A 24,376-nucleotide genomic window follows, 5' to 3' on the forward strand; every position below is an offset into this window, starting at 1 on the left:
TTTGATGACCACTTCTATGTTAGGGTGATTAAAAACCTTAAAAAACTGTCAAGCAACAGACAGAGAGATCTGAGAGATTGCACATATCTGAGTGCTCCTGTCTTTAAAGGCCTTCCAGCCTAACCAAGTCCACTGAATACATTGAATATCTGGCTATAAATAATAAATTATTGTTTCATAGAAAGAACAAATAATATGATTTCTACGTAGAGATGCTAAAGAGAATAAAGAAGGGAATAACTAAGTCATCCCAGCAAACACCTAGCATCACCACAACTCTGACTTACCTGAACAGTCCTTACTTGGCACAAGCTTTCTATTTCCTGTTCTGAAAATTAAATCCTGCCCTAATTTTCACATAAACCTAATACATGTCATGCTACATAATAGCCATTATCTATCCTGACACTTTAATTTGCAATAGAATCCTGGGCATATCTTATCATCTCTTAAAAAACTGACAAATCACTACTTTTACCTATTTGAATACATCACCTCTATCATGAGCACTAATTCAATGCTTTTGCCATTTTCATTTAAATGGAATTGCATATGCAGACCATTGCAATCATCTTATACAACAAAAAGCAGTAGTCTTGTTTATATACACTAATACCATTAAGTAAATAGCATGATATTTACAGCAAATTTACAGTAGATACAGATTGCTGGTTGCCGCACAAAACCGATGTCCTGCTTTTTCCACAACTTAGAGAGCACTGAAACTGGTTCGAAGCATAGCTTAGAGTCCTTCCTACTTACCAACAGTGACTCAATTCTACTCCTTTCAATAGGAGTGGCATGGGAAATGTGATTGCATCACTTTTGGAATACACCCTGTATATATATGGAAGAACGTTTAAAGCAGACTCATCCTACGTCTTATCGACCGAGGGTATTATGGCTATAAATTTGACCCCATATACAAGATCTGGGAGACAAAATTTATCTTACGTGATCTTTGCCCAATCAGTCTGAGAAAATTGAAGTGTTCATTACATCTGTCGATGATAACACCACTTTGAGCCGGAAGGGAAAATTTGATCTAAAGTGTAGATTGATAATTATGCTCCTGAAATGAATAGATGCACTCACCAAATGGCTTGAATCTTCATTGTCCAACCAATGACTGTAACCTTCCTGCATTGATGAGCCAGTATCAATTTTCAGATGAACAGAGCATCCACTGGTAGTATCAATTTCTTCTTTGACAATGATCATGTCATCTTGGACATCTACCTCACTACCGTCAACAGCATTACTGGCAATGGTCTCATCTTCAATCTCTTTCTTGATCTCACCAGGAAACTAATTCAAAGCACATTATTAAACATCATTATTCAATAATGGTATTTCATTAACATTTCAAAATAAGTGATTCAGAGCAAAAAATCTTTTTGGTCAAACTTTGTTATTTAAGTCTTGCTCGAAAATAATTTTGGAATCCATTATTTCATTAAACAGATAATGATTATGACTTTAGGTCCTTAAATTGCATGCATCTACCTTCATTCAATGGAATAAACATTATCAAATGATGGTTCAACATTTCAGTGTAGGTGTTTGAAAGGCCAGAGCCATTGATACCTATTGCACTTCTTCTCCATGCTTAAGAAAAAAAAATTTAAACTTTCAAGACACTACAATATTAATTTGCAAAATAGAATTGGTTATGATTGCAATGGATAACAGCTCAATTCACTCACCTGAATATTCACTTCATTGCAATCATTCATGGCCATAAAATTCATTCCATGGACTGGTGAATATGGGTTCTTCATCTCAACTGATGCTGTTCCCACGGAATGTACAGCAGATTCCACGGTACTACTTAAAGCCCACACTTTGTCTGATGTACCATCAACCATATGCTCTTCAGGATTCTTATTGTCTTGGGTCAGGACGTCACTCACCTCCTTAAAAATAATTAAAACAGTAATCAAACTTAGTCGGTTTGGTAGGGGATGGTAGCATTCACCCAATACTAAGTCCTTCATGGCATTATGTTAAATTCACCTATTACCGTGGACCCCATTAAGAAGTATAAGGGAATCGAACCCAACCCCACTGTTCGGTAGTGTGAAAATGTCAAATAAGAATGGTTCTTGAATGATTTGAATTATTTTATACATAGATATGACAGGGCGTAATGAAAGGATGTTCAAAAAAATGATCGCATTTACTTTGACATGGAGCGCAGTTATGAACAGTGCGGGAACATGGTCATTGAAGATGCAAGATGATTGAAATAAAAGATAGGATGCCTTTGCATATGTCGGTTTGGGAGTGGTGAAATGAACAGTAATTTAAACAAAATTACTTTACCAAGCTTACGTGCTCAAATAGTGCACATTTTTGCCACAAATCATAACGCCTGTGATTGATAACAAAGTTATCAATCACAGGCATTATGAGATACGGGAATGAATTGTGCAGCATATAAATTAACACAGATGCAACGAAATATATTCTTTTGGGGCAAGATATGATTTTGTTGCATACATCGTTCAAATTAATGGATGCAACTAACCTCTTGTCGATTAGTTAACCAGTCTTCCGTCACAGGATTGAACCCCTTTTGGATACGATTGTAGAAAACAAACAGACACTCTGCACATCGATTCTTAAATAGCCGGAATTCCGTAAGCTTCTTCATGCAGGTCGAACAAACCAACCAGGGATAATTTGCATCCTCCACAACCTGATAAAATACATCCAAACAATATATTGACATTATAATGCTGAAATCTACTCTTGTCTACTAATCACTATAGTTTTCCCCAATACCTTACGCATTCCATGAACTAATTGCTTTTAAGTACCACGAAGATCTTCAAAAAATATTTTAGAAAGGACATCACACATACAATTCACTTACTTTTACATTTATCAAATCCTCTATAGTGTTTTCCAACATAAATTCCGATTTATTATTCCTGTCGAAAATGTTTATCAGAACCCCACCACTGTTTAAACACAATCTGCATACTACAAAATCAATTTTATCACACATTATGAACGTTTAAGATTACGTCGGATGATTGACCGGACAATATAACGTTAAATATATAAACATCTGTCAAAAATGACGAGAAATAGTTCGATTATTCACACAATACAACATCAGAAATGCTTCGACAACTTGCGATTGGCATTTCATTCTTCTTATTTTTTCTTAAACACAGCAGTTCATGTGCGAGAGCAAAAGGGTCGATAAAAATGACCGACTCTTTGGAGGAAGAGGATCACAATTCCTCACATTACACAAGTTGACGAATCCCAACCGGTGAATCACGTCTAATCCAGTAAGAGAGTGAATAAAAGGCGGAATAGGTTTTTTTCTAAATAGATTTGAGCAGGATGGAGTGTCACAGGTATCGGACAGGGATTTACTGAAGAACCTTACGGTAAATATATGATAATATCGTTCCCAATTTACTTGAATTACTGTTCAAAATTGATAAAAAAACCTTAGTAAACAAAAAAAACTTCCCAGCTGGGTACTTGCGTTTGGTTCTTCATCTGTTCATTTTATTTCTGCGGTATTTCTTGTAAATCAAAGGAATGATAGGAGTACAGTCGATCTGAATCTGGGTCAGAACATATGAACATATTTGGGAATTATTAGACGTATCATGAAACATTGACAGTTAAAATTACCTTAAGATTCTTTTGAGATCTTAATTATCTGATTAACCATGACAAACAACGTTCAACGTTAACTTGACATCGATTCAGATCGTCAGAAAAAGATTCAGTTCGTCAAAGTCCCGTTCCTACGGGTCGAAGATTTATTTTGATGTTTATTCAGGAAGGAACAGAATGAAGAGACGGTTACATGGAACTTGTAATATTCTTAATACACTATATGTCTACAACGCACAATAACTTTCGCATGTATAAATGCTGGGTAATTCTTACATTTAGCTATCATCAGCAAAACGTACCTGAATCTTTTGATCCAGGTCTTTCAAATGAATGATCGGAACATATTAGACCTTTTTAGTTTTTTCGATTTGTATATAATACCAAAGAATGCCGGTCATTCTTCCCTAACTAATAAAATTATATAAAACGGAATTATTTTTCCTCCCCTTAATTACTAGATTACATTGAAATACCCAGACATATATCTGATCGGATTAAGATCCGTTTTTCCATATCACTCAATTCCATTGAAGAGTGTGACAGATGAAGAACGGAATGCAAGTGTCCAGCTGTTGAGTTGTTTACTTTGAGTTTTCGGCTGTTTTAATAAACTTTAGTTCTATTTCAACTAAACTGTGACATATTGCAGAATTATTTTGGGTAAGATTGCAAAGAAAATCATTCGTAGTAGTCTAAAACTTTCATAATGTGCGATAAAGCCAAATTTGAAGTGTGCAGATTGTGTTGAAACAGTCGTGGACTGTTGATCAATGTTTTCGGCGAGAATATTAAATTACAAATCATGCTGCAAAAGACTATAGAAGATTTAATAGATTTCAAAGTAAGTTTAGTTGTCTGTGTTCAGTGCTTAGAATGTTATGTGCGTAAAAAATCTTATACGAGATAGAAGTTCGTTTGTATGTCGCGCACACTCTTTCGTAAAATAATGGTGATATTAAGACCAGAAGATTTAGTGCGTTATTTGGTAAATATCTGTTTATGAAATATTTAATCAGGTTGTGCAGGATGAAATTCATCCCTGGTTGGTGTGTTCTTTCTGCATGGAGTTACTGACTGAATACCGGCTATTTAAGCGTCGATGTGGGGAGTGTTTGTCTGTTTTCTATGATCGCATGAAAAAGGGGTGCAATTTTAAGACGAAGGAGGGGATAACCAATCGAGAGGAGGTCAGTTGTATTTATTAAATTGAACTGTATCAACAACGAATAATATATTCCTCTGCGAAAACGAATCTGCGGGAAAGGAATTTTGTCATCACCAAGGTCATGATCAATGCCAGTTATTGTTAAGTGTTGCGAAGATACCAATCCTAAAAAGGGGTAAATTAAAGTTTCTAAATTTTATATTCTAGGAAAATTTGTAACAAGAGATAACTTTCCTCGTTTTAAAAAGTTAAAAAAAACGGAAATGTATTCTATAAAATTAATGCATTAAATTGAACAATATCAAAAACGAATACAGCTTTGAGCTAGAGGGAATCTTTTATTGCATATTCTCTGGAATGGATTTGGAAATGTTTTCTTGAATATAATAAGTAATCTTACTGATAATCTTCTGAGTCACCTGGAATAACTTTTCCTTGTATTCAAATACATTTTTTGGTTTTGGTTAGTCATAGCCAAGTTTGTTGATGACTATCCGCTTTCTCTCTCCTGCAGAACTCAATTTCTTTCTCCCTACAGGCATTAGTTGCGCATAAACCATAGTCTCCCTCGTCATCACCATCTCTTCCATTGCACAGTATTGCATATCTCTCTGCAGTCACTATCAAGGGTTTCCCTGAGTGAAACATACCCTATTATGTCTTCTATGTGATGGTATATTATGTCAATTTATTCCTCATGATTGCTCAGAGGCATTAAGACCTGATCAATAATCAAGTCTGTCAGTTCTGTGTACTTCTACCAATGGTATTCTATCTTTTGCTAGGTCTATGTTGATTAGGCTTATATTTACTTTTTCATTTCATAATTTGGCCACCCTGATATTTAATTTTGCATATTTGGTGGTGTCAATGTCCATCAATGACATTCCCTCATACTATAGGTTTTTCCAATGAATTGAGAAGGGTTTTATTAAATGTTATCAAGGCAGGATGTTTCTTTGCTTTTTAAATGGGATTAAGAAGAAATATAAGTGGTAGATTGAGGTGTGATCCTCAGGTGATAGATATTGAATCGCCAACTGGGAGACTTCAATTGGATTTGTACACACACCGCTATGGTCACTCTATATCACGGACTTCAGCATTTTCAATCTTATTTTGTTACCAGATGTAACCCTGAAAAATCATTGGTGGCACAGGGAATGAATTTATCTACTCCTAATTATTAATACACTTGTAATGGCTGAATTTCACATAATGACATGTAGGGGTTAAAGTTGGGTGAACTATAACATTAACTGCCGAATGAAGGTTCCCATTGATTGCAGTGTTAATGGTTTATAATGAAGAGGGTGATGTCCTGAGCAATGACAACAAAGGTGCATAGAGGCTAGGAGAGGATATGGTTTGTGGTACGTCATGCAAATTGTTGACATTCAGTAGTGCTGTAGCATCTCATATCATTCGCCTTGAACAGAAATAATTGATAGAGATGTCAATTATTTCGTGAGCACTTGCAAAAATTGGATTACCACTAATAATTACAACAAAGTATTGATCAAGGTTAAAGAATTGAGCTATTATGCAATGCAGTGAAAATAAATTTTGTTTCACAAAGTTTATTACCAAATTATCTTAAAGTGATTAAGTGTTTTACTGCTGTTTCTAGTATTTGCTTAACTGGAAAGATGTATTGTCCTGATGCTTTTATTTGTAAATGTGTATCATCTGCCATTATGATATTATAACCTGTTTATGCTTTCCATTAGTTGCCCACTGAGAATCAGAAAGACTTCGAGAAGGATGCATTCGCCTTTGACACTGTTGGCAGTAGTGCCACGAATGTCCGAGATGACTTTCTTATTGTGAAAGAAGAGGCTGAGACTTTTAGTGGATGCTCTTTTGCTCCAGAAAAGGATGTAGAACTGCCAATGGTTGCATCAATTCAAGAAAGTGAAAATCATTGGTGCAGTAATGTGGAAGCAAAGAATTTGGTGAGTGTCTATATATAATGTTGTGTGTATGTATAATAATGTGTACACAATTAACAATCTGCATATTAAATCTAGCCTATTTAAGGTAAAACTTTCCTTGCAACAATTTCAGAATGTAAAAATCATTTGCATTGATTGGGATTCAAACCCAGATCCCTCAATATCTGGTAGAGTTCTTTAGCCACTTAAGCTACTGAGGCATCCTCTTAAACTCTGAAATTTTTAGGCTTTTAAAGGAACAAGATGTTGTTTTGAATTATGGTGCATACAATGTCACAGGCATTGATATTTGTGCACAATGTGCCACATCCCACAAGGTTAAAGCCAACTTTAAACACTTATGGTGTTAATACATTGACAAATTTCAACGACACTGGGTGAGATGCCGCTGAAATTGTTGCATTGAAATGCAAATTAACAGATGACTCTGTTAAAAGTTACTTTTGCGGCATCTCCTTCAGTTTCTTTGGAATAAAACTATCCTGTTTATTTTCTTGAAAACCCTCTTTTATCTTGATGGTTGCACTTGGTTGTTTGTTATCCTTTCATTCCTCTGTATGTTTTTTGACCATTAGGCAATTCAATTCCCATTCTTCTTTTTGCAGAAGTTATTAGGAGAATATTAATACTTCCATTAGTCATTTTTGTTCTCTGAAAACACATCTCTCTCTGTAATGAGATCTCACTTTATCTGTAATGTTCGTCTTTCAGGACCCATTGAAAGATAGAGATGTTTCATTATCCTTTAATAAGGAAGTAGATATTAAAGAAGACTGTCATTTTGACATTCCTCAGGACCCATTGGAAGATGGAGGTGTTTCATTATCCTTTAATAAGGAAGTGGATGTTAAGGAAGACTTTCATTTCGACATTCCTCAGGACCCATTGGAAGATGGAGATGTTTCATTATTCATAAATGAGGAAGTGGATTTTAAGGAAGACTGTCATTTTGACATTCCTCAGGAGGATAAATTCCTGGGAACGAATCTGTTGCAGGAACAAGGTAAGGTCTCATGCCTATTAGTTTTTCACTTTGCTTTAGGCAAGACCCTTTCATTGCCCTCAGTGTTTCCTATTCAATGAGATAGAACTGTTATTGTGTATACCAACAGTATATGTTAAAACCAAACTTCAAGGAACTTGTTAATCTTCCTTATTTGTAAAAGCCAATGCCTTTGATAACTGTTTATTCTCTTTTTTAACATTTTTTGCAATCATAGTGAAGTTTATTTTTCAAGATGTAGTCTGCATGCATGCCAATTTGCAAGTGTTGTGGACTAATGCCATTGGATGAGCAGCACTGTGAATCCCCTAATCCTGCTTCCCTTGGGTTTATCCTAACAGTCCACCTTCTCTCTAAAAATAACACTTTCTATTATGTTTTTCTTTCTTTCCAATGACTATGATACAAAGCCACACAGAGCCAGAGCTTAATGATCCATTCAACAAAATATTAATGGTTTCAATTCCCTAATACATCCATTCCTCAGCACATACCCTAGGTTGGTACCAGGGGATTTCATGAATCAGGGAGATGGATCTATCCTTAAAGATCTCTAGCTTATCCTCAAACTTGATAGTTCCCTCTTCAATCTTTTTCCTAATTGCTCCTTGTTAACTTTCAAATGCCCTACCAACTTATCACACCTCAAATCCAACAATCCCATCGTTAACATCTCAACTTTTCCATTAATAACTCGCATTCCTTGCAGTAAAATTATATGTAAAATATTTGTTTTAAAAACCAGAATCTCACCCATATCCCATACAGTTTTTAACTCTCTCACCAATTACCTTCTCATCATGACCTCCAATAATGTAGTTTATCTTCTGAATCACCAACTTTGCCATTCCCTCTAATTTTGGACAGTGTGTCACATCCCTCAATATTAGACTTAATAATCATGTCCGGCCTCATGCAAGGTATTTACAATGATTGGGATGTTCCCGAACCCAGATTTAATTCTTCTCTACATATACAGCTGAATAACAAAGAACCATACTTACATTGTAACAGTTGCTATCCATATCAAACTAAATGGTCCTTTCTTATTACCTATCCATAAAAAGATAGAATCTGTAATTACCCAGACCATTGAGATAGTTTCCTTTCAAATCTACGCTATGCCCCTTTCAAAAGGACCTCTCTTCAACCAAATCCTCAGATTTATACAGAATAATAAATAAGGCATATATAATCATTACTTCTGGAGACAAATGTTTAATGGTGATTTTTTTCAATTTCGCAGATCCTTCACACATGATAATCCCCTCCACTCCCAACACCTTACATGTTATTCTCACCCTTCTTGAAATCCATCATCCAATTTTTACTTTAGCATATCTCACCATACCTATCCCTTCCATCCAGCATCCTCAGACCCTTCTTAAAAAATGATTTCCTTAGTTCCTTCTGTCCCTTCCTTAAAAAAGTTTCTTGCAACTTCTCTTCACGTATAAGGGCAGTTCAATAAGTATCCATGTTAGAAATGAAGCCACCACATTTCAAAAATATTTTTTTATTTTTCAACATAGTCCTTTAGAAATATACACATCTCCCAACATTGTGGCAATTTTTTAACCCCTCCAAAAATAGGATTTGTCAACATCTCCAAAATATGCCTATGTCTCAGCGATAACTTTATCATTTGAGCTGAATTTTTCATATCTTCATGTTAGGAAATATAAGAAAGGCACAGGTAGCTCAGGTGAATAAGAGGGATGGGCCAGGAGTTCGTAATGTAGCTCATGCAGTTTGGTCGACATCTTTAGATCAGCTAGTTGTCCACAATAGGCAATTGTGGCAACCATTGTGCTGACAATTTTTTCATCCCATACTTATCATGTGAAATATTGCCATTCTGGTCGACACTCCCATGGCCGCTGCTATTTTGTGCACTATGAAGAGCCATGGTGAGGACTTTTTGAATAATTTTCTGGGTAGCCATGTCTGCTGGGTGTCCTAGTCACTCTTCATCAAAACAGATGTTTGTCCACATTAAAATTCATTCAACCAATATTTAACTGTGATCATGGTTGGCTAAATTTCCCCATAAACAGCAACCAACTTTGCTTTTATCTCCTTGCATTTCTATCCATTCAAATACACAAAGTGAATTACTGAATAATACTGCTCCTTTCCCATCTCAGCAAAAATCACAAAACAAGTCTTTTTCAAATAGCTGCCAAATTCAAACTAACCTTTAAATCAGTCTGAAATTCATTTTCCCATCATTTGAAAGATGGCAGCACATAATGAAGACATATACTTCCTTCAGAAAGGCCCTTTGTTATTAAACACCGGTACTTATTGAACTGCCCTCATTCAGGATAGATATAGATGTGTACCTATATGTATGTGGTTAATCATGAAATACATACATATGTTACCTGCATGTTTATATATGTTATATATATGTATGCATACTGTATATATATATATATATATATATATATATATATATATATATATATATATATATATATATATATATATATATATATATATATATATATATATACAGTATACATACATATATATAACATATATAAACATGCAGGTAAGTGGTTAAGAGGTTAATTTGTTAACTGTAATGAACATGAAAGTTGGTTCGCTAGGTAGCAGTAGGGCTCACCCAGTACTAAGCCTGACTGAAATTCACACATCAGGGAATGGGAGCCAGTCCCTTTCCCTGTTCCAGAGAAAAGACTTGGCAAGCCAAGACAAAATTACAGTTATTTAACAGAAAAAACAATCTGTATGCTCCATATAATATGCCATAGCCAAAACTAGTGCATAACATAACCCTAAGTTCACTGACATGTTCATTGCCATATCAATGGTTATTGATTTATTTTTTACTTTTGATCAATAGCAGAAGCATGAAAGTTGTATTTTGACCTTTTAAAGAATTTCTTTCCTTAATGATTCAGGTTCAGGGAAGGTTCTTTTTTTCTTCTCAAAGTTCCTGTCAAAAATATATTTTCTTAAAAAATAAATATCCTAAATTAACACTTCTGAAAAAGTTTTGCAAGACAACATGGAAACCCCTTTTTTTAAATAATTCCTTTTTATCATTTTTTGCTAAACAAAAAGTAATCAATATAATAAGTGTCCCATATGTTTAATTGGGAAATCATGTAGCACAGGATAAGGATATGACCTCTTAATAATACTGCGCTTATAATTGGTTTCACATAATTATATATAAGGCTTGGTTGTTAGGAGAATTAAACCATCACTAACTAAATTGACCATTTTTTTCATTAATTAATTGGTCATGATTGAACTCATGATATTATTCATCGCTAAGTATTGTCATTTTCATAGATCCCATTTTACTTTTTTTAGTTTAGCCTTTTCAGTGACTGTTGTTTTACTTTGTTCCATTTGTTGAAAGAAGTAGAATGTTATGTTTTTAATTTAATTTTCTGTTCTTTATGTTAAAGAATTTCCTTCTCTATGTGCTATTTTCTTTTCCTGCTTGCTTTTCTTTTAAAGCATAGTAAATATAATTATCCCTTCTGAACATTAATCAACCCTATCCCTTCTTGACTTTTAATACCTACTTGTTTTAAGTGAACAAAAAGGTGTATGTAGGGTTAAAAAGTCTATTGACATAGTCAACAATAGGGTGAAATTTTGCACAAGGGTCATAGTTTTCATTCAATGGCAGTTAAAGTTTAAATTATCAACGAGAGGAAATAATTTCTAAAGTATTTAAAAATTACTCTTTGATATGATTTTATAAAACCATAGAATTGAGCAAAAAGTATCTGTTCACATAAATTGTCATAAATGTCATTCCATTTCCTGACATTATACTTCTTAAAAAAATGTATATATAGAGGCTAACAAGTAATGAGTCTATCTTTTCGTTGTGAGTACAAGTAATTTCAGTGGACATTCTGGGAAAATCTCATTGAAGTAACTATTAAGGTCATCATTATGTGATGACAGCTGCCTTTTTCCTGAGACTTTAGCATTATTGCAGTTGATAAGATACACAGACAGGCTGATGAATTTGTATGATGGCAGACTTAGGCATTTGATTGTAAACCTACATGCATTAATACAAAAAGAATGTAAACAAATATGTTTAAATATTATTATTTATGTATAGAAACGTGAATATCCCCACTTGTGATGAAAAACTAGTTTATAACTAGTCATTGATTATAATCTTTTTCTTAAAATATTTAGAGAGAGGCCAGAAGCAGGATGGTACTGGGAAAAATGCTGAAAGTAACCTACTGCACTCTTGTCAATTTGTCGTGCAGCTTAAGAAAAGGATAAAATTCATATGTGATATTTGCTTGGAAGTATTTAAGTGTAAAAATGACATTGCAAGACATATCAAACTGATGCACTCTCTGGAGAAATATCATCAATGCCAACAGTGCACCAGAAACTTCTTAAGATTGAGTCAACTCAAAAGCCACATGTTAACACATCCTGAAGAAAGGCTATTTAAATGTGGAACATGTTTGAAGTTTTTCTCAAAGGTGGATCTTAAAGAGACACCTGTTCACACATTCTAAGGAGAGACCACAGAAATGTAAGGTCTGTGCGAAATCTTTTAAGGAGAAACGTCTCCTTGGGAATCATGTGCTGACACATTCAGATGAAAGGTAGCATAAGTGTGATATATGTTCAAGAGTATTCTCAATCAAAGGATCCCTAAGACAACACATCCTGACACACGCTGCTGAAATGAGGCACAAATGTAATATATGTTCAAAAGAATTTTCTCTCAAGGGTAATCTGAAGGTGCATATGAAGACGCATGTCAGTGTAAGACCATACAAGTGTGATATATGCTCAAAGGAATTTACTCACCTTAGAAATCTAAAGAGTCACATGTTGAGACACACTAATGAAAGACTCCACGGATGCAAAATTTGCTCAAAGGCATTTCCTGAAAATAGAGATCTAAGGAGACACATATTGACAGACACTGGCGAGAGGAAATACAAGTGTAATATGTGCTCGAAATCATTTGCTCTAAACAGTAATCTGAAGAAGCACTTGTTGTCACATGCTGACGAGAGATCTCACAAGTGTGAGTTTTGTCCGAAATCATTCAATCGCAAAGATTACCTGGATAATCATCTTCTGACTCATGCTGCTGAAAAGCCTTATAAGTGTGCAATATGTTTGAAAATATTTATTAATAAAAGTAACCTTAGGAAGCATATGAAGTTGCATGAAGAAGTAAACACTGACTAAAGTGCCCTAATATCACACTCACATCTATCACTCAAAGAGAAACAAATGACTAATATTTGAAGTGCAAAAGAAGACACTTCTGTATGAAATTTGTAAAGCTGCTCGCTTCAATTCCCTCACATTGAGTATATTTTTTATTGTAAAACACCAAAATTATAATTAAAAAATTATTGTTCTTAGATATTATCATGTTGTGTTGTGATTTTCTTAATAAAATATGATAGAATACATCACTTTATACTTTTCTTTTATGATTACATCGATTTATTAAAGAACTCTTTCATCCATTTAAATTAAAATACCATAATCATCAATTTAGCATATTTTCAATTTAATTACATTGTTTTTGAAAAATGAATTTTCATGTTTTTGGTGTACTTAACAATATATCAACCATGAGGCTTCCATGGCCATGTTTTTATTATGTAGCCCTTTAATAAACCGTTTTGGGAAGCTGTGGGAATGGAACTTTCACCTATGCAGGGATAGTTTGAAGGTCAAGAGGCATATATACCTGGTAAAACTTTGAGAAGAAAATTTCAGAGAAATAGCTGTGAGAAGTCTAACATTCATGAAGGCAGGCAATGCAACTTGATTCATATGTGGTGTTTGAAAGAATTCAATCATGGTAATGCTTGCATATGAATGGCTATTAATTTATTTTGGGGTGTTCTTTAGCCGGAACTTTACGATACAGAAGTGGCCAGAGGAGGTAACTAAAGCATTTAAAAATATTTTTGTCAGCAGCAACCATTGAAAATTCAAAGTGGTATGGGTGATGAATTTTTAATTGGCAAATTTAGTAAATTTCTTACTGATAGAGGAATAACATCAGCACTTGTATTTAAAACAACATTGCAATGACTATCCTCAAATGCTAAAATTAAATAAAATACTGAACCAAGAACTATGTTGATTATCTCTGCAAATTAATGCAAACTTATAATAATAGGGTTAATTCCAAATTATTTAATGAACTTAGTGACATGAATTAAAAAGGCATTTACACTTGATAGCAGGAGAAAAACCAAATTTGTTGAATGTTTCAAATATTCAAATCAGCCATCTATTGAGGATTAGTGAAAAACAGTTTCCATTTGCAAAAGTTAGCATACCAATTTCTACCAGGGAAGTGTTTTGTCACTAGAGTAGATCCAGACCTACACCAACACATGTTGCAAATGGCATTTACAAATTGCCAACTGAAAAAAGTTATTTGCATTTTGATTTTACATATTCTTGATGCATATCAACTGATAGTTCATAATTACTCAAAAGGAAACACTGAGGGCAGTGAAAAGGCTTTTGCTGATGAGAAAGTGTATCTACAACAGTGATGAGACCATCTTATCTTGTTCCAGCAACTGATCCTTTCCCGGGCATCCTTCATCCCATCCGAATCTTAGTTATACACTTATCCTTAATTTCCAATTCTTAATTTAAAGACAAGCAGAATTCTCCATTATTCGAAGGGTCCTGCAAGATCAAAGAAAAGCATTACATCTGCAAAGATGGTTTCATAACTCCATAGTTATAACGACTGATAGAATTGTTTACTTTCTCCTAATCACTACTGCAAACTGAGGTATATAAACTGCAGTCATTAATGGTCACAATAACTCAAGTGAGGTGATAGGATAACAAAATAGAAAGTGCAAATACATTTTAAGAGGGAAGATAATAAAAATTCAAATGGCTGTTCAACTGAGAACAATACTGATTTCAAAGCACAGATTGCTCATTATGCAAGCAACTTGAATATGAAAACTCACCAAATTCTCTGCTTCATCATTGCTGGACCAGTCACCTTGCATTGATTTGAGCATTGGCAATTCTTCATCCTTTACAGGAGCAACAGAGCAACCACTTTGAGTGTCAACCTCCTCTTTGACAAGGATCACATCATAACAGACATTCAGTCTTATTCTTTTCAGCATCACTGGCAATTTCATCATCAGATATCTATTTTCAACCAGAAAACTGGGACAGCATAAAAATGGCAGACATTTAGCACTTTAATAATGGCAGATGATAAAAATTTCAAAAAAAAAGATTATCACACCGACATATCTTTTGAGCTTTTTGAAAACTGAGCAGCTGTAGAAAATCTAATTAATATCAGAGACTTCAATAATTAACTTTAGGAAACAATATTTTTTTAAAACTGCAATGCATTGTTGCTGAATTCTTTGAACTAAATCTTGACTTTGTTATCACCAATAGCGACCATGAAATTTCTTCATGTGGCCACTTTATAACTGTCATTTATCCCAAATGCTGTAATTTGATGCATATGATTAACAGATGCCACAGGGTGTGGACCTCATTGTTGTCCTCTGGTAGGGTGATCCATGTGGCCGGGCTTGCTGAACAGTGCCGCAAACTTCTTCTCCGTGCCATCATTGGTGCTGGTGGTAGTGGCTTTACAGGTTTTGCTGACTTACCGGGCTGGATTTGCAATTGCCTAATGGTCTGCATCTCTTGAGATAAGGCCTGAAATTGTGTCTGCAGGGCTGGAGCCAATGGGGGTGGATCCTGCTCCCCCATGCTCAGCTTTGGTGACTTGTTCCTAGGTTCAGGAGATGGTGAAGACATGCTTGGCTGTGGATGGGATGTCTGTCTAACTTCTGGATGCTTTGCTTGTCCCCGGGTTTGTCTTGGACTGAAGATGGGTGAGGTCAATTGGTTTGACATGTGCATGGTGGGGTAACCACCACTAACAATAGAGAGATCTGAAGGCACTCTTTTTTTGTGAACCTTTTTGACTGACAAACCAACTCAGGCCTTGTCTCACCTATATATCCACCTGGCTCCCAAATCTGAGGCTAAGTATACCAGATTTAGTATCCCCCATCATAATCACTGAGCGTCAGGGAGCAGGAGCCACCCGCATGGACTTTAGCCCTGCAAACTTAATTTCAGGCCTTATCTTGGTATTTGGAGGCTATTGGGGGCTAGTTCCTTTCTCTGCTCCAGTTACGGTTTTCAAGGAAGACCTGGTACCCAAAAATCACTTAACCTTTAATGGAAATGCACGCGCCTTGGCTGGGACTTGAACCCGGGACCCTCCCGTCAGCAGTCCAATGCTCTACCAACTGGACTACAGCAACATACACATGTATATATATATATATATATATATATATATATATATATATATATATATATATATATATATATATATATATATGAGAAAGTAGTTATTGGGGAAAGAATGAAGAGTTTGGGTAGGGGTGTAATGAGAGGAGAAGATCTACTTATGTGTGGAATTGGAAATTGACAAGCGGCTTAAATATCCTGCTGCTACCACAGCAGGATATTTAAGTGATGACTTAAAATGGACATGATACAATCTTGGAGGTTTAAATGACTGGAGCATCTAATTATGTGGCATCTCATGCTTGTAGGTTTATGCATGTGTTAGTATGTCTGCTTGAGTGTGCATTATTGTATATGTGTGCTAGTATTACAGTAAGTGTGTTTTTCTCTGCATAGGTGAATGTTTTTGATAGTGTTTTGTTGTGCATATATATGTATATAATCGCATTTGTCACTGTATTTTTGATAATAATTATATGTTAGTATTTTCCATCTACCCTGAAATTTTTAAGTATATCATTCTGTTGACAATGTTGCTAACTCTTTGATAGTTAAGAGATTTGAGAGAAAATGCTGATTTTCATTGGAAAAATTGGCTTATATTACAGCTATATTGTAACGATGAATTACTGAAATAAACCTTAGTCCATAATTTAATGCCTGGTTATGTTGAAACATTATAATAATACGATATCTATAAGGAGATAGTAGATTCTAATAGATAGTACGATATGTATAAGGATTCTCTTTTACACTTAGTTCATTTAATCAAGACTTCGGTATTAATGAGAATGAGTATACTATATGCCTTCCAGGCTGCCATTGCAACTGATCTGAAACAATTTATAATGAATAATTTCTAAAATATTCTCCATGGAAAACTTTTCTTCATTAAGCAGCAGAAGTTTCAGGAGAAATGTGAGGTTATTTAGCTCAAAATGTCTGGATAGGTAAAATTTCCCATAGACCCCCCCAATTTGCATTATCTTTATCTCATCATTTTATTCCTCAAGGATATTAAAAGCAGGTATATTTCCAGGCAAAAAGACATGAGGCAAGTGTTTTGCCTTGTATAAACTGAACTTAGTAGATAGTAGAGAAATGAACTTATTAATAACAATCCTAGCATGATTGATGGACAAAAGGGTGAAATAGTTATAACATATATATATATATATATATATACATATATATATATATATATATATATATATATATATATATATATATATATATATATATATATATAAGCCTTAAAGTTGATTTAACGTTTAGAAGATCCAAAAATTGAAAAAATGATAGGTATGTTTGAGTTAATGATGAATTTGAAGATTAACATGTAATGTGAAATTTTTATTCTTACAGGTTGAGATCGTTTCTTCTTAGATTAATGTTATCAAGATGTACATAATCATCCAGAGATTTTCAGCTTTATCAATTATATTTTATTTGAAAAATTATATAAAACAGGACAATGTCACTGTTAAAGAGTTATAATTTATGTTTTACAATTGGTTTTTTCAGAGTGTATGGGAATATTTGGGAAGAGTTAAGGAATAACAAATAATCCTAAGCAGTCTAATGCACTTCAATTTTATGTAGCCTAAGCACTCTTCTGTTCACAATGCTCCAGGTAATGAATGATTATTGACATATCTTACATTTTTATGATCATTTTGCAGAGTGTGTCATCATGTGCGATATTAGATGACTACGCTGAACGTATGCCTTTGAGCACACGTTGCATGTGTGTGGCTTTTCACCTGTATGTGTCAACATGTGCCTCTTTAGATAATTACTCAGAATGAATGCTTTTGAACACAGGCTGCACATGTGTGGCTTTTCACCAGTATGTGTCTTTATGTGTGTCTTAAGGTCACTTCTCCGGATGAATGCTTTTGAACAGATGTTGCACTTGTGTGGCCTTTCACCAGTGTGTGTCAGTATGTGCCTCTTTTGACTACTTCTACAAGCAAAGGCTTTTGAACAAAAGTCACAATTGTATGGCTTTTCACCTGTGTGTGTAATCATGTGTAACTTTAGATTACCTCTGTAAGTGAATGCTTTTGAACAGACTTGGCACTTGTGTGGCTTTTCGCCAGTGTGTATCATCATGTGTGACTTAAGATGACTATGCCTTTTGAATGATTTTGAACACACCCGGCACTTGTGTGGCTCTTCGCCAGTATGTATCATCATGTGTGACTTTAGATGACTTTTCTGAGTGAATGATTTTGAACAGATGTTGCATGTGTGTGGCTTTTCACCAGTATGTGTCAACATATGATGCTTTAGACAACTACTCGTAGCAAATGGTTTAGAACAAATATTACACTTGTGTTGTTTTTCAGCAGTGTGTGTCAACATGTGCCTCTGTAAAAGTATATTTTTAGCAAAACCTTTTAAACACAATGCACATTGGAATGGTTTTTCCCCAGTGTGCGTTGACATGTGAATTTTGAGTTTACTGAAATTCAGAAAGTTTTTAGAGCAGAAATCACATTGATGCTTCTTCTTAACAGCATGCACTAATTGGATATGACTTGCAAGGTCATCTTTTCTCTTAAATACTTCCACACAAACATCACATCTGAATAGCATCACCTTGCTAAGGTGCACATGCATTACATGATCTTTGAGAAGGTCCCTTTGTTCAAATACCTTAGGGCAAATTTCACACACATGGAGTTGAGTGGATGAAGCATCTTCTCCTGCATCATCCTGTTTTTGGTGTTTATCTGAAAGATTTGAAGTATAAGTAGATATTCATTAAAAAGGTGCATACATTTATACAATCATACATCTACTCTTGCCTGTAAATACTCATCAGTCTAAATATGTATGTTAGCAATGTCAGTTGCAATAAAATCTCAGGAACAAAGCATCTGTCATCACCTACTGCTGACCTGAATTAGGCCTTCTAGCACTTTTTGTTTTACCTTCATCAGAGTCAAAGTGCTTCTCTTTTGAGCCTTGGAAACGTAATGAAGTTACATGAAGCTAGATCCAGTGAGTGAAGATGGAGTGAACATATGATGTCATGCTCTTATTTTTCAAAAACTGCATCACAAAGAGGGCAGTATGACAATTTGGCAGTGATCAGGTATGCAAATCTTTTTTTTCATATGCAAATCTTCAGAAGAAATCCATAAATTTGCATATCATGTCTTGAGCAATACAAATGTTTCGGCTGCTAATTTATCTAACAGGAAATAAAAATTTATTGTAGTGTTTTGGTCTGGAAATTTTACCATCATGTTTCATTGCCAAAATCAAAAAAAAATTGTTCCAATGACACGGCTGGTTTTGACTACTGCAGCCATTTTTTCCCTGTTACTTTCGTGTCCTCCTTTGGGTATCTGCAAAATTTTACCCTTTTTGTTATTATGTCAATTGCTTATTTCACCAAGTATGCTTAACCAATGAGCACCTAATCCTTTATAAGTACATCAAGTATGTATTAAAAGTCACTCACAGCATCTTCAAATTCTGACCAATAAATAAGAGATAAAAATTATGTCATTTTGCTATATTATGTTTTTTTGCTTATTTTGTAACATAAAGTCTACATTTTTCTTGGCTAAATTATATGAATCACTGAATTATTTAGTAGCAAATTATTTTTGCAACTAATTTTAACATAATATAATTAACTCTTCATGCATTTTTCAGAAGAAATTTAATGAAAATTTATTTTAATTTCTTTTAAAAATTCATAGGTCAAACTTCAAAACCAAATTTTTGCTGCATAAAAAGGTGTTCTGCATATGTCTTAGCTTATCTTGATAATATATTGACAAGATCAATTGAGGCAGTGCTGTGTAATGACCTTGTTAAATTCAATTATTCCAAAAAATCAATTTTCTTTACTTTTGATTTGGTTTCATTTAATGCCTTTTTTTACTAACTTTTAACGACTGAAAATAAAAAATACCACATTTCGGCAAAGTTGTATCAAGTTGACCAAGCCAATTGTCTATTTTGCCATACCAACATATCTCATTAGGACCTTAGGGTAAATGTAAAATTAGAAGGCACAAAACTTACTCTTATCTGGGGTTTGTAGATATTTTCCTGGCATTCAGATGAAAGATTCCCCATTTTCAGGATGACACCATGTAGGTTGTTTTTCTGACAATAGTTTTGCCCATGTTTCAATGAGCATCTTCAGGTTGAAGTAAACCAGGTAAGATCACTTTGACCTGAAGGAGCTCATTGAAACAGACAAAACTGTTGTCAGGAAAACAACCTATATGGTGACATCCTGAGTATGGAATTTAACTCTCATCTTAATGTTTCATTTATTTCCATTGCGCAGACATCACAATTACAGTATAATTCTTGGCATGTTAATTTTCAAAAAGGTACATACTTCTAACAAGTGCTTTCATAAGAAATTGAAGGTTTCTCCAATTCTGATGGAAACTGAATGAATTAGAACAGCAGGAAACTAATATTAAGAATGAAACTATGGGGCAACTAGAAAAAATTAAATTATTCCTATCCTGTTGTTTCAAACAAAAGCAACAAATACTTTACTAAGAAATAATAGACATGATAAACCAAAGAAAATAGTTTAACTGTAAATAATGGAAATGTAAAAACAACAAATGAATGGCATTGACACCTTTCACATGATATTTAGATCTTACTTAGAATGAAACATAAGATATTGAAAGGGAAAACGGTTGTGTTTGGTTATATCATTTATAATTCTTAACTGATAACATCTAAATTCAGAATAATCAAGCAAAATTTAGAAATGGCTTGAAAACATAACAAGATTAATTAAAGATCTAGTCTGAGTAGCTATATAAATAATATTAAATACATTATTAAATAATTGCAAAAATGATGATAACATTATCATCTTTTTTGCAGTTTATTATAATATTTTAAATGGCCTTTCAGTTATTTTTAAAACAATTTTTAAAAGGTAATGCAGTTTTTCACAATACATTATAAGTACTGCAAGGGTTAATCACCAATAGTTGTATTACACCAGAAATAAGCTAAGATGAAGTGATAGCACAGTCCTTAGCTTTCCTTACCTTGTTCCTGCAACACCTTCCCTCCCAGTCTTACTTTCATCTGAGGTATATCAGCATCACAATCATCCTTAATCTTCACTTCCTCCTCAGAGGGCATATTTACTTCTGCATCTGCCAAATGATCCTGCAAGATCAAGGAAAAAATATTACAGATTTTCAGGATATGCATGAACAATATGTTATAAAACATGTTATTTTAAAAATTAAAATTAAAAAATTGTTAACTTGTATACATTATATTTGTATAATAAAATAGTATTTTTGCTGAAACCTCTTCAAAAAAAATATTTTTCTTCTAACAATTGACTTGCATAGGTTAGGAAGATACGATTGATATATGCAGAGATTATGAAAGACTTGCTGGGAAGTTGTGTCAGCCTGTTCTGTTAAGAAATACAAAAGAAGTAACCGCTTACAACTCTACACAGTAAAAAACTTCAACCCTCTTCCTTTAAAAAAATAAAATGGGAGGAACAGAAATGCCTCCTGAGACTTGGCCTCAGCCCTATTGAACAGATATGAAGAACCCATCAACTGAGGCTGTGCAGTTTGCCAACTAGTGCTAACTTCATATGCATTATAATTTTGTTTAGGTAATGAGCGGTTAAGTTAGATTATGGATGGACATAGCTACCATATAGATATTTTTTCAACTGCTAACAAAACAAAATCCAGTGACAAACTACATTATCTCAGTCTTTATCTCTGAGTACTTCTTCCCTTCACCCAATCCAAAATTCTTATATTGTTCCTGCCCTTTCCTCATTTAACTAGCATTCTCCCTTCTATTACAGTTTTTAGCCTCCTATTGCCAGTCAACATGGCTTTCCTCAACTCCTCCTGCCTCTATATGATTTCTTGGACAAACTTATACCCTTGTACACAATGTCTAGCACTTCCTGATTTGTTTTCTTTTTGGACAATTACATTTTCTCTATCTTTTTACATACCCTCATTTCAAAAGCCTTCAATCTACTTCTCTAAATGTCCCATACCAAATTTGAACAAGTCTTTTCTTTACATCCTTACTCCACATCCCTGTCATTAACTCCTTCCTTGTTATTTCCTCATTTCCTAGTGCAGGTTTTCTCCTTACCTCACTGCTGCATTGACAGTATTGGTACTGAACATAATTGAGATCTTTAAACACTAGTTTTCGCCCTCCTTTTTTTCTTTTCTTCAAAATTGTACAATATTTTTTCATTAATTTTGATTCTTATTCCATAGCTATCATATAATTGACAAACCTGCCTTACATCTCTTCCTAGCACTGGCCAACAAGACCATCCGTTCTTCACTTACACCTTCCAAGTCTGAGATATATGCAGGTTAATGATTAGCCTCCTGTTCATTCTATCTTTTCTTATTTTCCACATTTACTCATTAGTTCATCCCAATTCACTCTATCATATGAGCTATTGAAATCAAAAACAGATACCATGTTGGCCTAAGTTCTTTAACAGACAGTTTTTCACATTATTCCTTTCAATTCTCTTGGATCTTTTCTATGTCAGCTATAATCTCACACAACTTATCTTTAATTGCTACAATAGATCTTTCCTTCTTACTTTCTGATAATGATTTAACCTTCTTAAATAGTACTCTAACTTGGCCTTCCTTCTGTGGACTTATTATATTCTTGCATAATCCTGAGAACCCTCATTTCATATGCTACCAATAATTCAGAGCACCAATTACCTACAAATATAATAAGAGTCAACCCCAGCCATACTCTTATAAATGGGCAAAGGATGGATGAGGGAAATTAGAAGTAGCAGTAAATCAATAAAAATTATAAAAATAAATAAATACCTGACAATAAAACCAATAATTAATATGATAAAAAAACAATAATAATTGAAATAATGAAGACTGCAAATAAATCATGTCCCATCTAGCTTGGACTATATAACATTGATCCTTGCTGGTCTCAAGCACTCAAACACAAGTAATAAAATAAAAATTATTATAACAATAAATGAAAATCAATCATGCACTCTCTAGCTTGGATGTACTATCCAGAATTAATCCATCCTTGTCGCTTGCACTCCCACTCTCCCAGGGCTTATGAGAGGTTTCCTACTGCATCAGGGGCCAACTAATCACACATAGTGAATTAAAATTTAAAATTATAAAAAAATGAAAAATAATCATGCCTCGGATGTACTATATAGAAAGCATCCTTGCTATTCTCAACCAATCACATTATATCAGGGCTTACAAAAGATTCCCTCTGTGCCAGTGACTCGTCAGTCATACATAATAAAAAAATAAAAACAAAATAAGTATAGCTTATATATATATATATATATATATATAAATATATAAGCTTGGATATACTAAGCAGCATCGATCCTTGCTAGTCACATGCACTCCCATGCTACCAGGGCTTACAAGAGGATTCCTTCCTGCTCAGGGGCCAACCAATCTCACATAATGAAATAAAATTATTATAAATGAAAAATATTCATGTACCCTCTAGTTTGGATGTACTATCTAACCTTGATCCTTGCTAGTCTCAAGCACTAATATTCAATCATGGCTTACGAGAGGTTCCCTCTATGCCAGTGGCCTATTGGTCACACATAATATAATAAAAGCAAAATAATCACACACGCTCTAGCTTGGATGTACTAAGCAGCAATGATCCCTGCTAGAGGCATACACTCATACTTTATCAGGGCATACAAGAGGTTTCTACCCACGCCAGTAGCCCGCCAAATACTCACTTGCTTGGGCATGCAAAGCTGCCTTAATCCTTGCAAAACTCACTCACAGGTGTACCATTGAATCTCTTCTGATGTTAGACCTTTGACTTGCAATTTGTGGAAGGGTAAGTGGAGTGCCCAGAAGTTCTTGCATAGTAAGACCTTGGAGGACAGATATTCAAGTCAGATAAGGAAGTGCAAGATGCAGTAGCCAGTTGGCTTTGATGCAGCATGAGAAAGGTATGACTCCAGTATTATAAAGGTGCTTACAAGGATAAAAAAACATGATTTATCATCAAGGCAACTTGAAATCCTCAGGCTTTCCTAAGGTTTTTACAAAGTTGAGAATAAATTTGCTTTTCCATTAAAAATAATGCAAGACCTTACTTTTTGAAGGGACTATGTAAAATGCAGTTAATGCGCATGACTATAGCTTCTGCATATGCCAATCTATTAATGGATAAACTTGAAAATAAGTTCTCTCATCAAAGAAACACTCAAACGGTACTGACATGTCTTTT

At 34.3% G+C, this 24,376-nt stretch overlaps 1 protein-coding gene and 1 long non-coding RNA gene across 2 annotated transcripts; one reads left to right on the top strand and one right to left on the bottom strand.

Annotated features, from left to right (window-relative positions):
• Window positions 1-4,592: 4,592 nt before the first annotated feature.
• Window positions 4,593-12,248, top strand: LOC139699922 (uncharacterized). Its single transcript, XM_071598336.1, has 4 exons — window positions 4,593-4,835; window positions 6,544-6,768; window positions 7,564-7,771; window positions 11,974-12,248. The coding sequence occupies exons 1-4, from the start codon at window positions 4,710-4,712 to the stop codon at window positions 12,009-12,011; spliced, it is 597 nt and encodes a 198-aa protein (XP_071454437.1). The 5' UTR covers window positions 4,593-4,709; the 3' UTR covers window positions 12,012-12,248.
• A 6,525-nt stretch (window positions 12,249-18,773) lies between these two features.
• Window positions 18,774-23,965, bottom strand: LOC139699924 (uncharacterized). The gene is made up of 3 exons (XR_011703632.1): window positions 23,877-23,965; window positions 21,148-21,271; window positions 18,774-18,834 (listed from the first exon to the last, which is right to left on the bottom strand). It is a non-coding gene; the product is annotated as an uncharacterized lncRNA (long non-coding RNA).
• Between the last annotated feature and the right edge of the window lie 411 nt (window positions 23,966-24,376).

The sequence above is a fragment of the Hetaerina americana genome, unplaced genomic scaffold, assembly GCF_022747635.1.
Source record: "Hetaerina americana unplaced genomic scaffold, ioHetAmer1.1.p SCAF_98, whole genome shotgun sequence".
Lineage (NCBI taxonomy): Eukaryota > Metazoa > Arthropoda > Insecta > Odonata > Calopterygidae > Hetaerina > Hetaerina americana.

Coding starts and splice junctions, on each gene's coding strand:
- LOC139699922 (XM_071598336.1), top strand. CDS start 4,710: ATGGAGTTACTGACTGAATACCGGCTATTTAAGCGTCGATGTGGGGAG. Junction 4,836..6,543: donor GGATAACCAATCGAGAGGAG/GTCAGTTGTATT, acceptor GCTTTCCATTAG/TTGCCCACTGAGAATCAGAA. Junction 7,772..11,973: donor GAATCTGTTGCAGGAACAAG/GTAAGGTCTCAT, acceptor AAATATTTAGAG/AGAGGCCAGAAGCAGGATGG.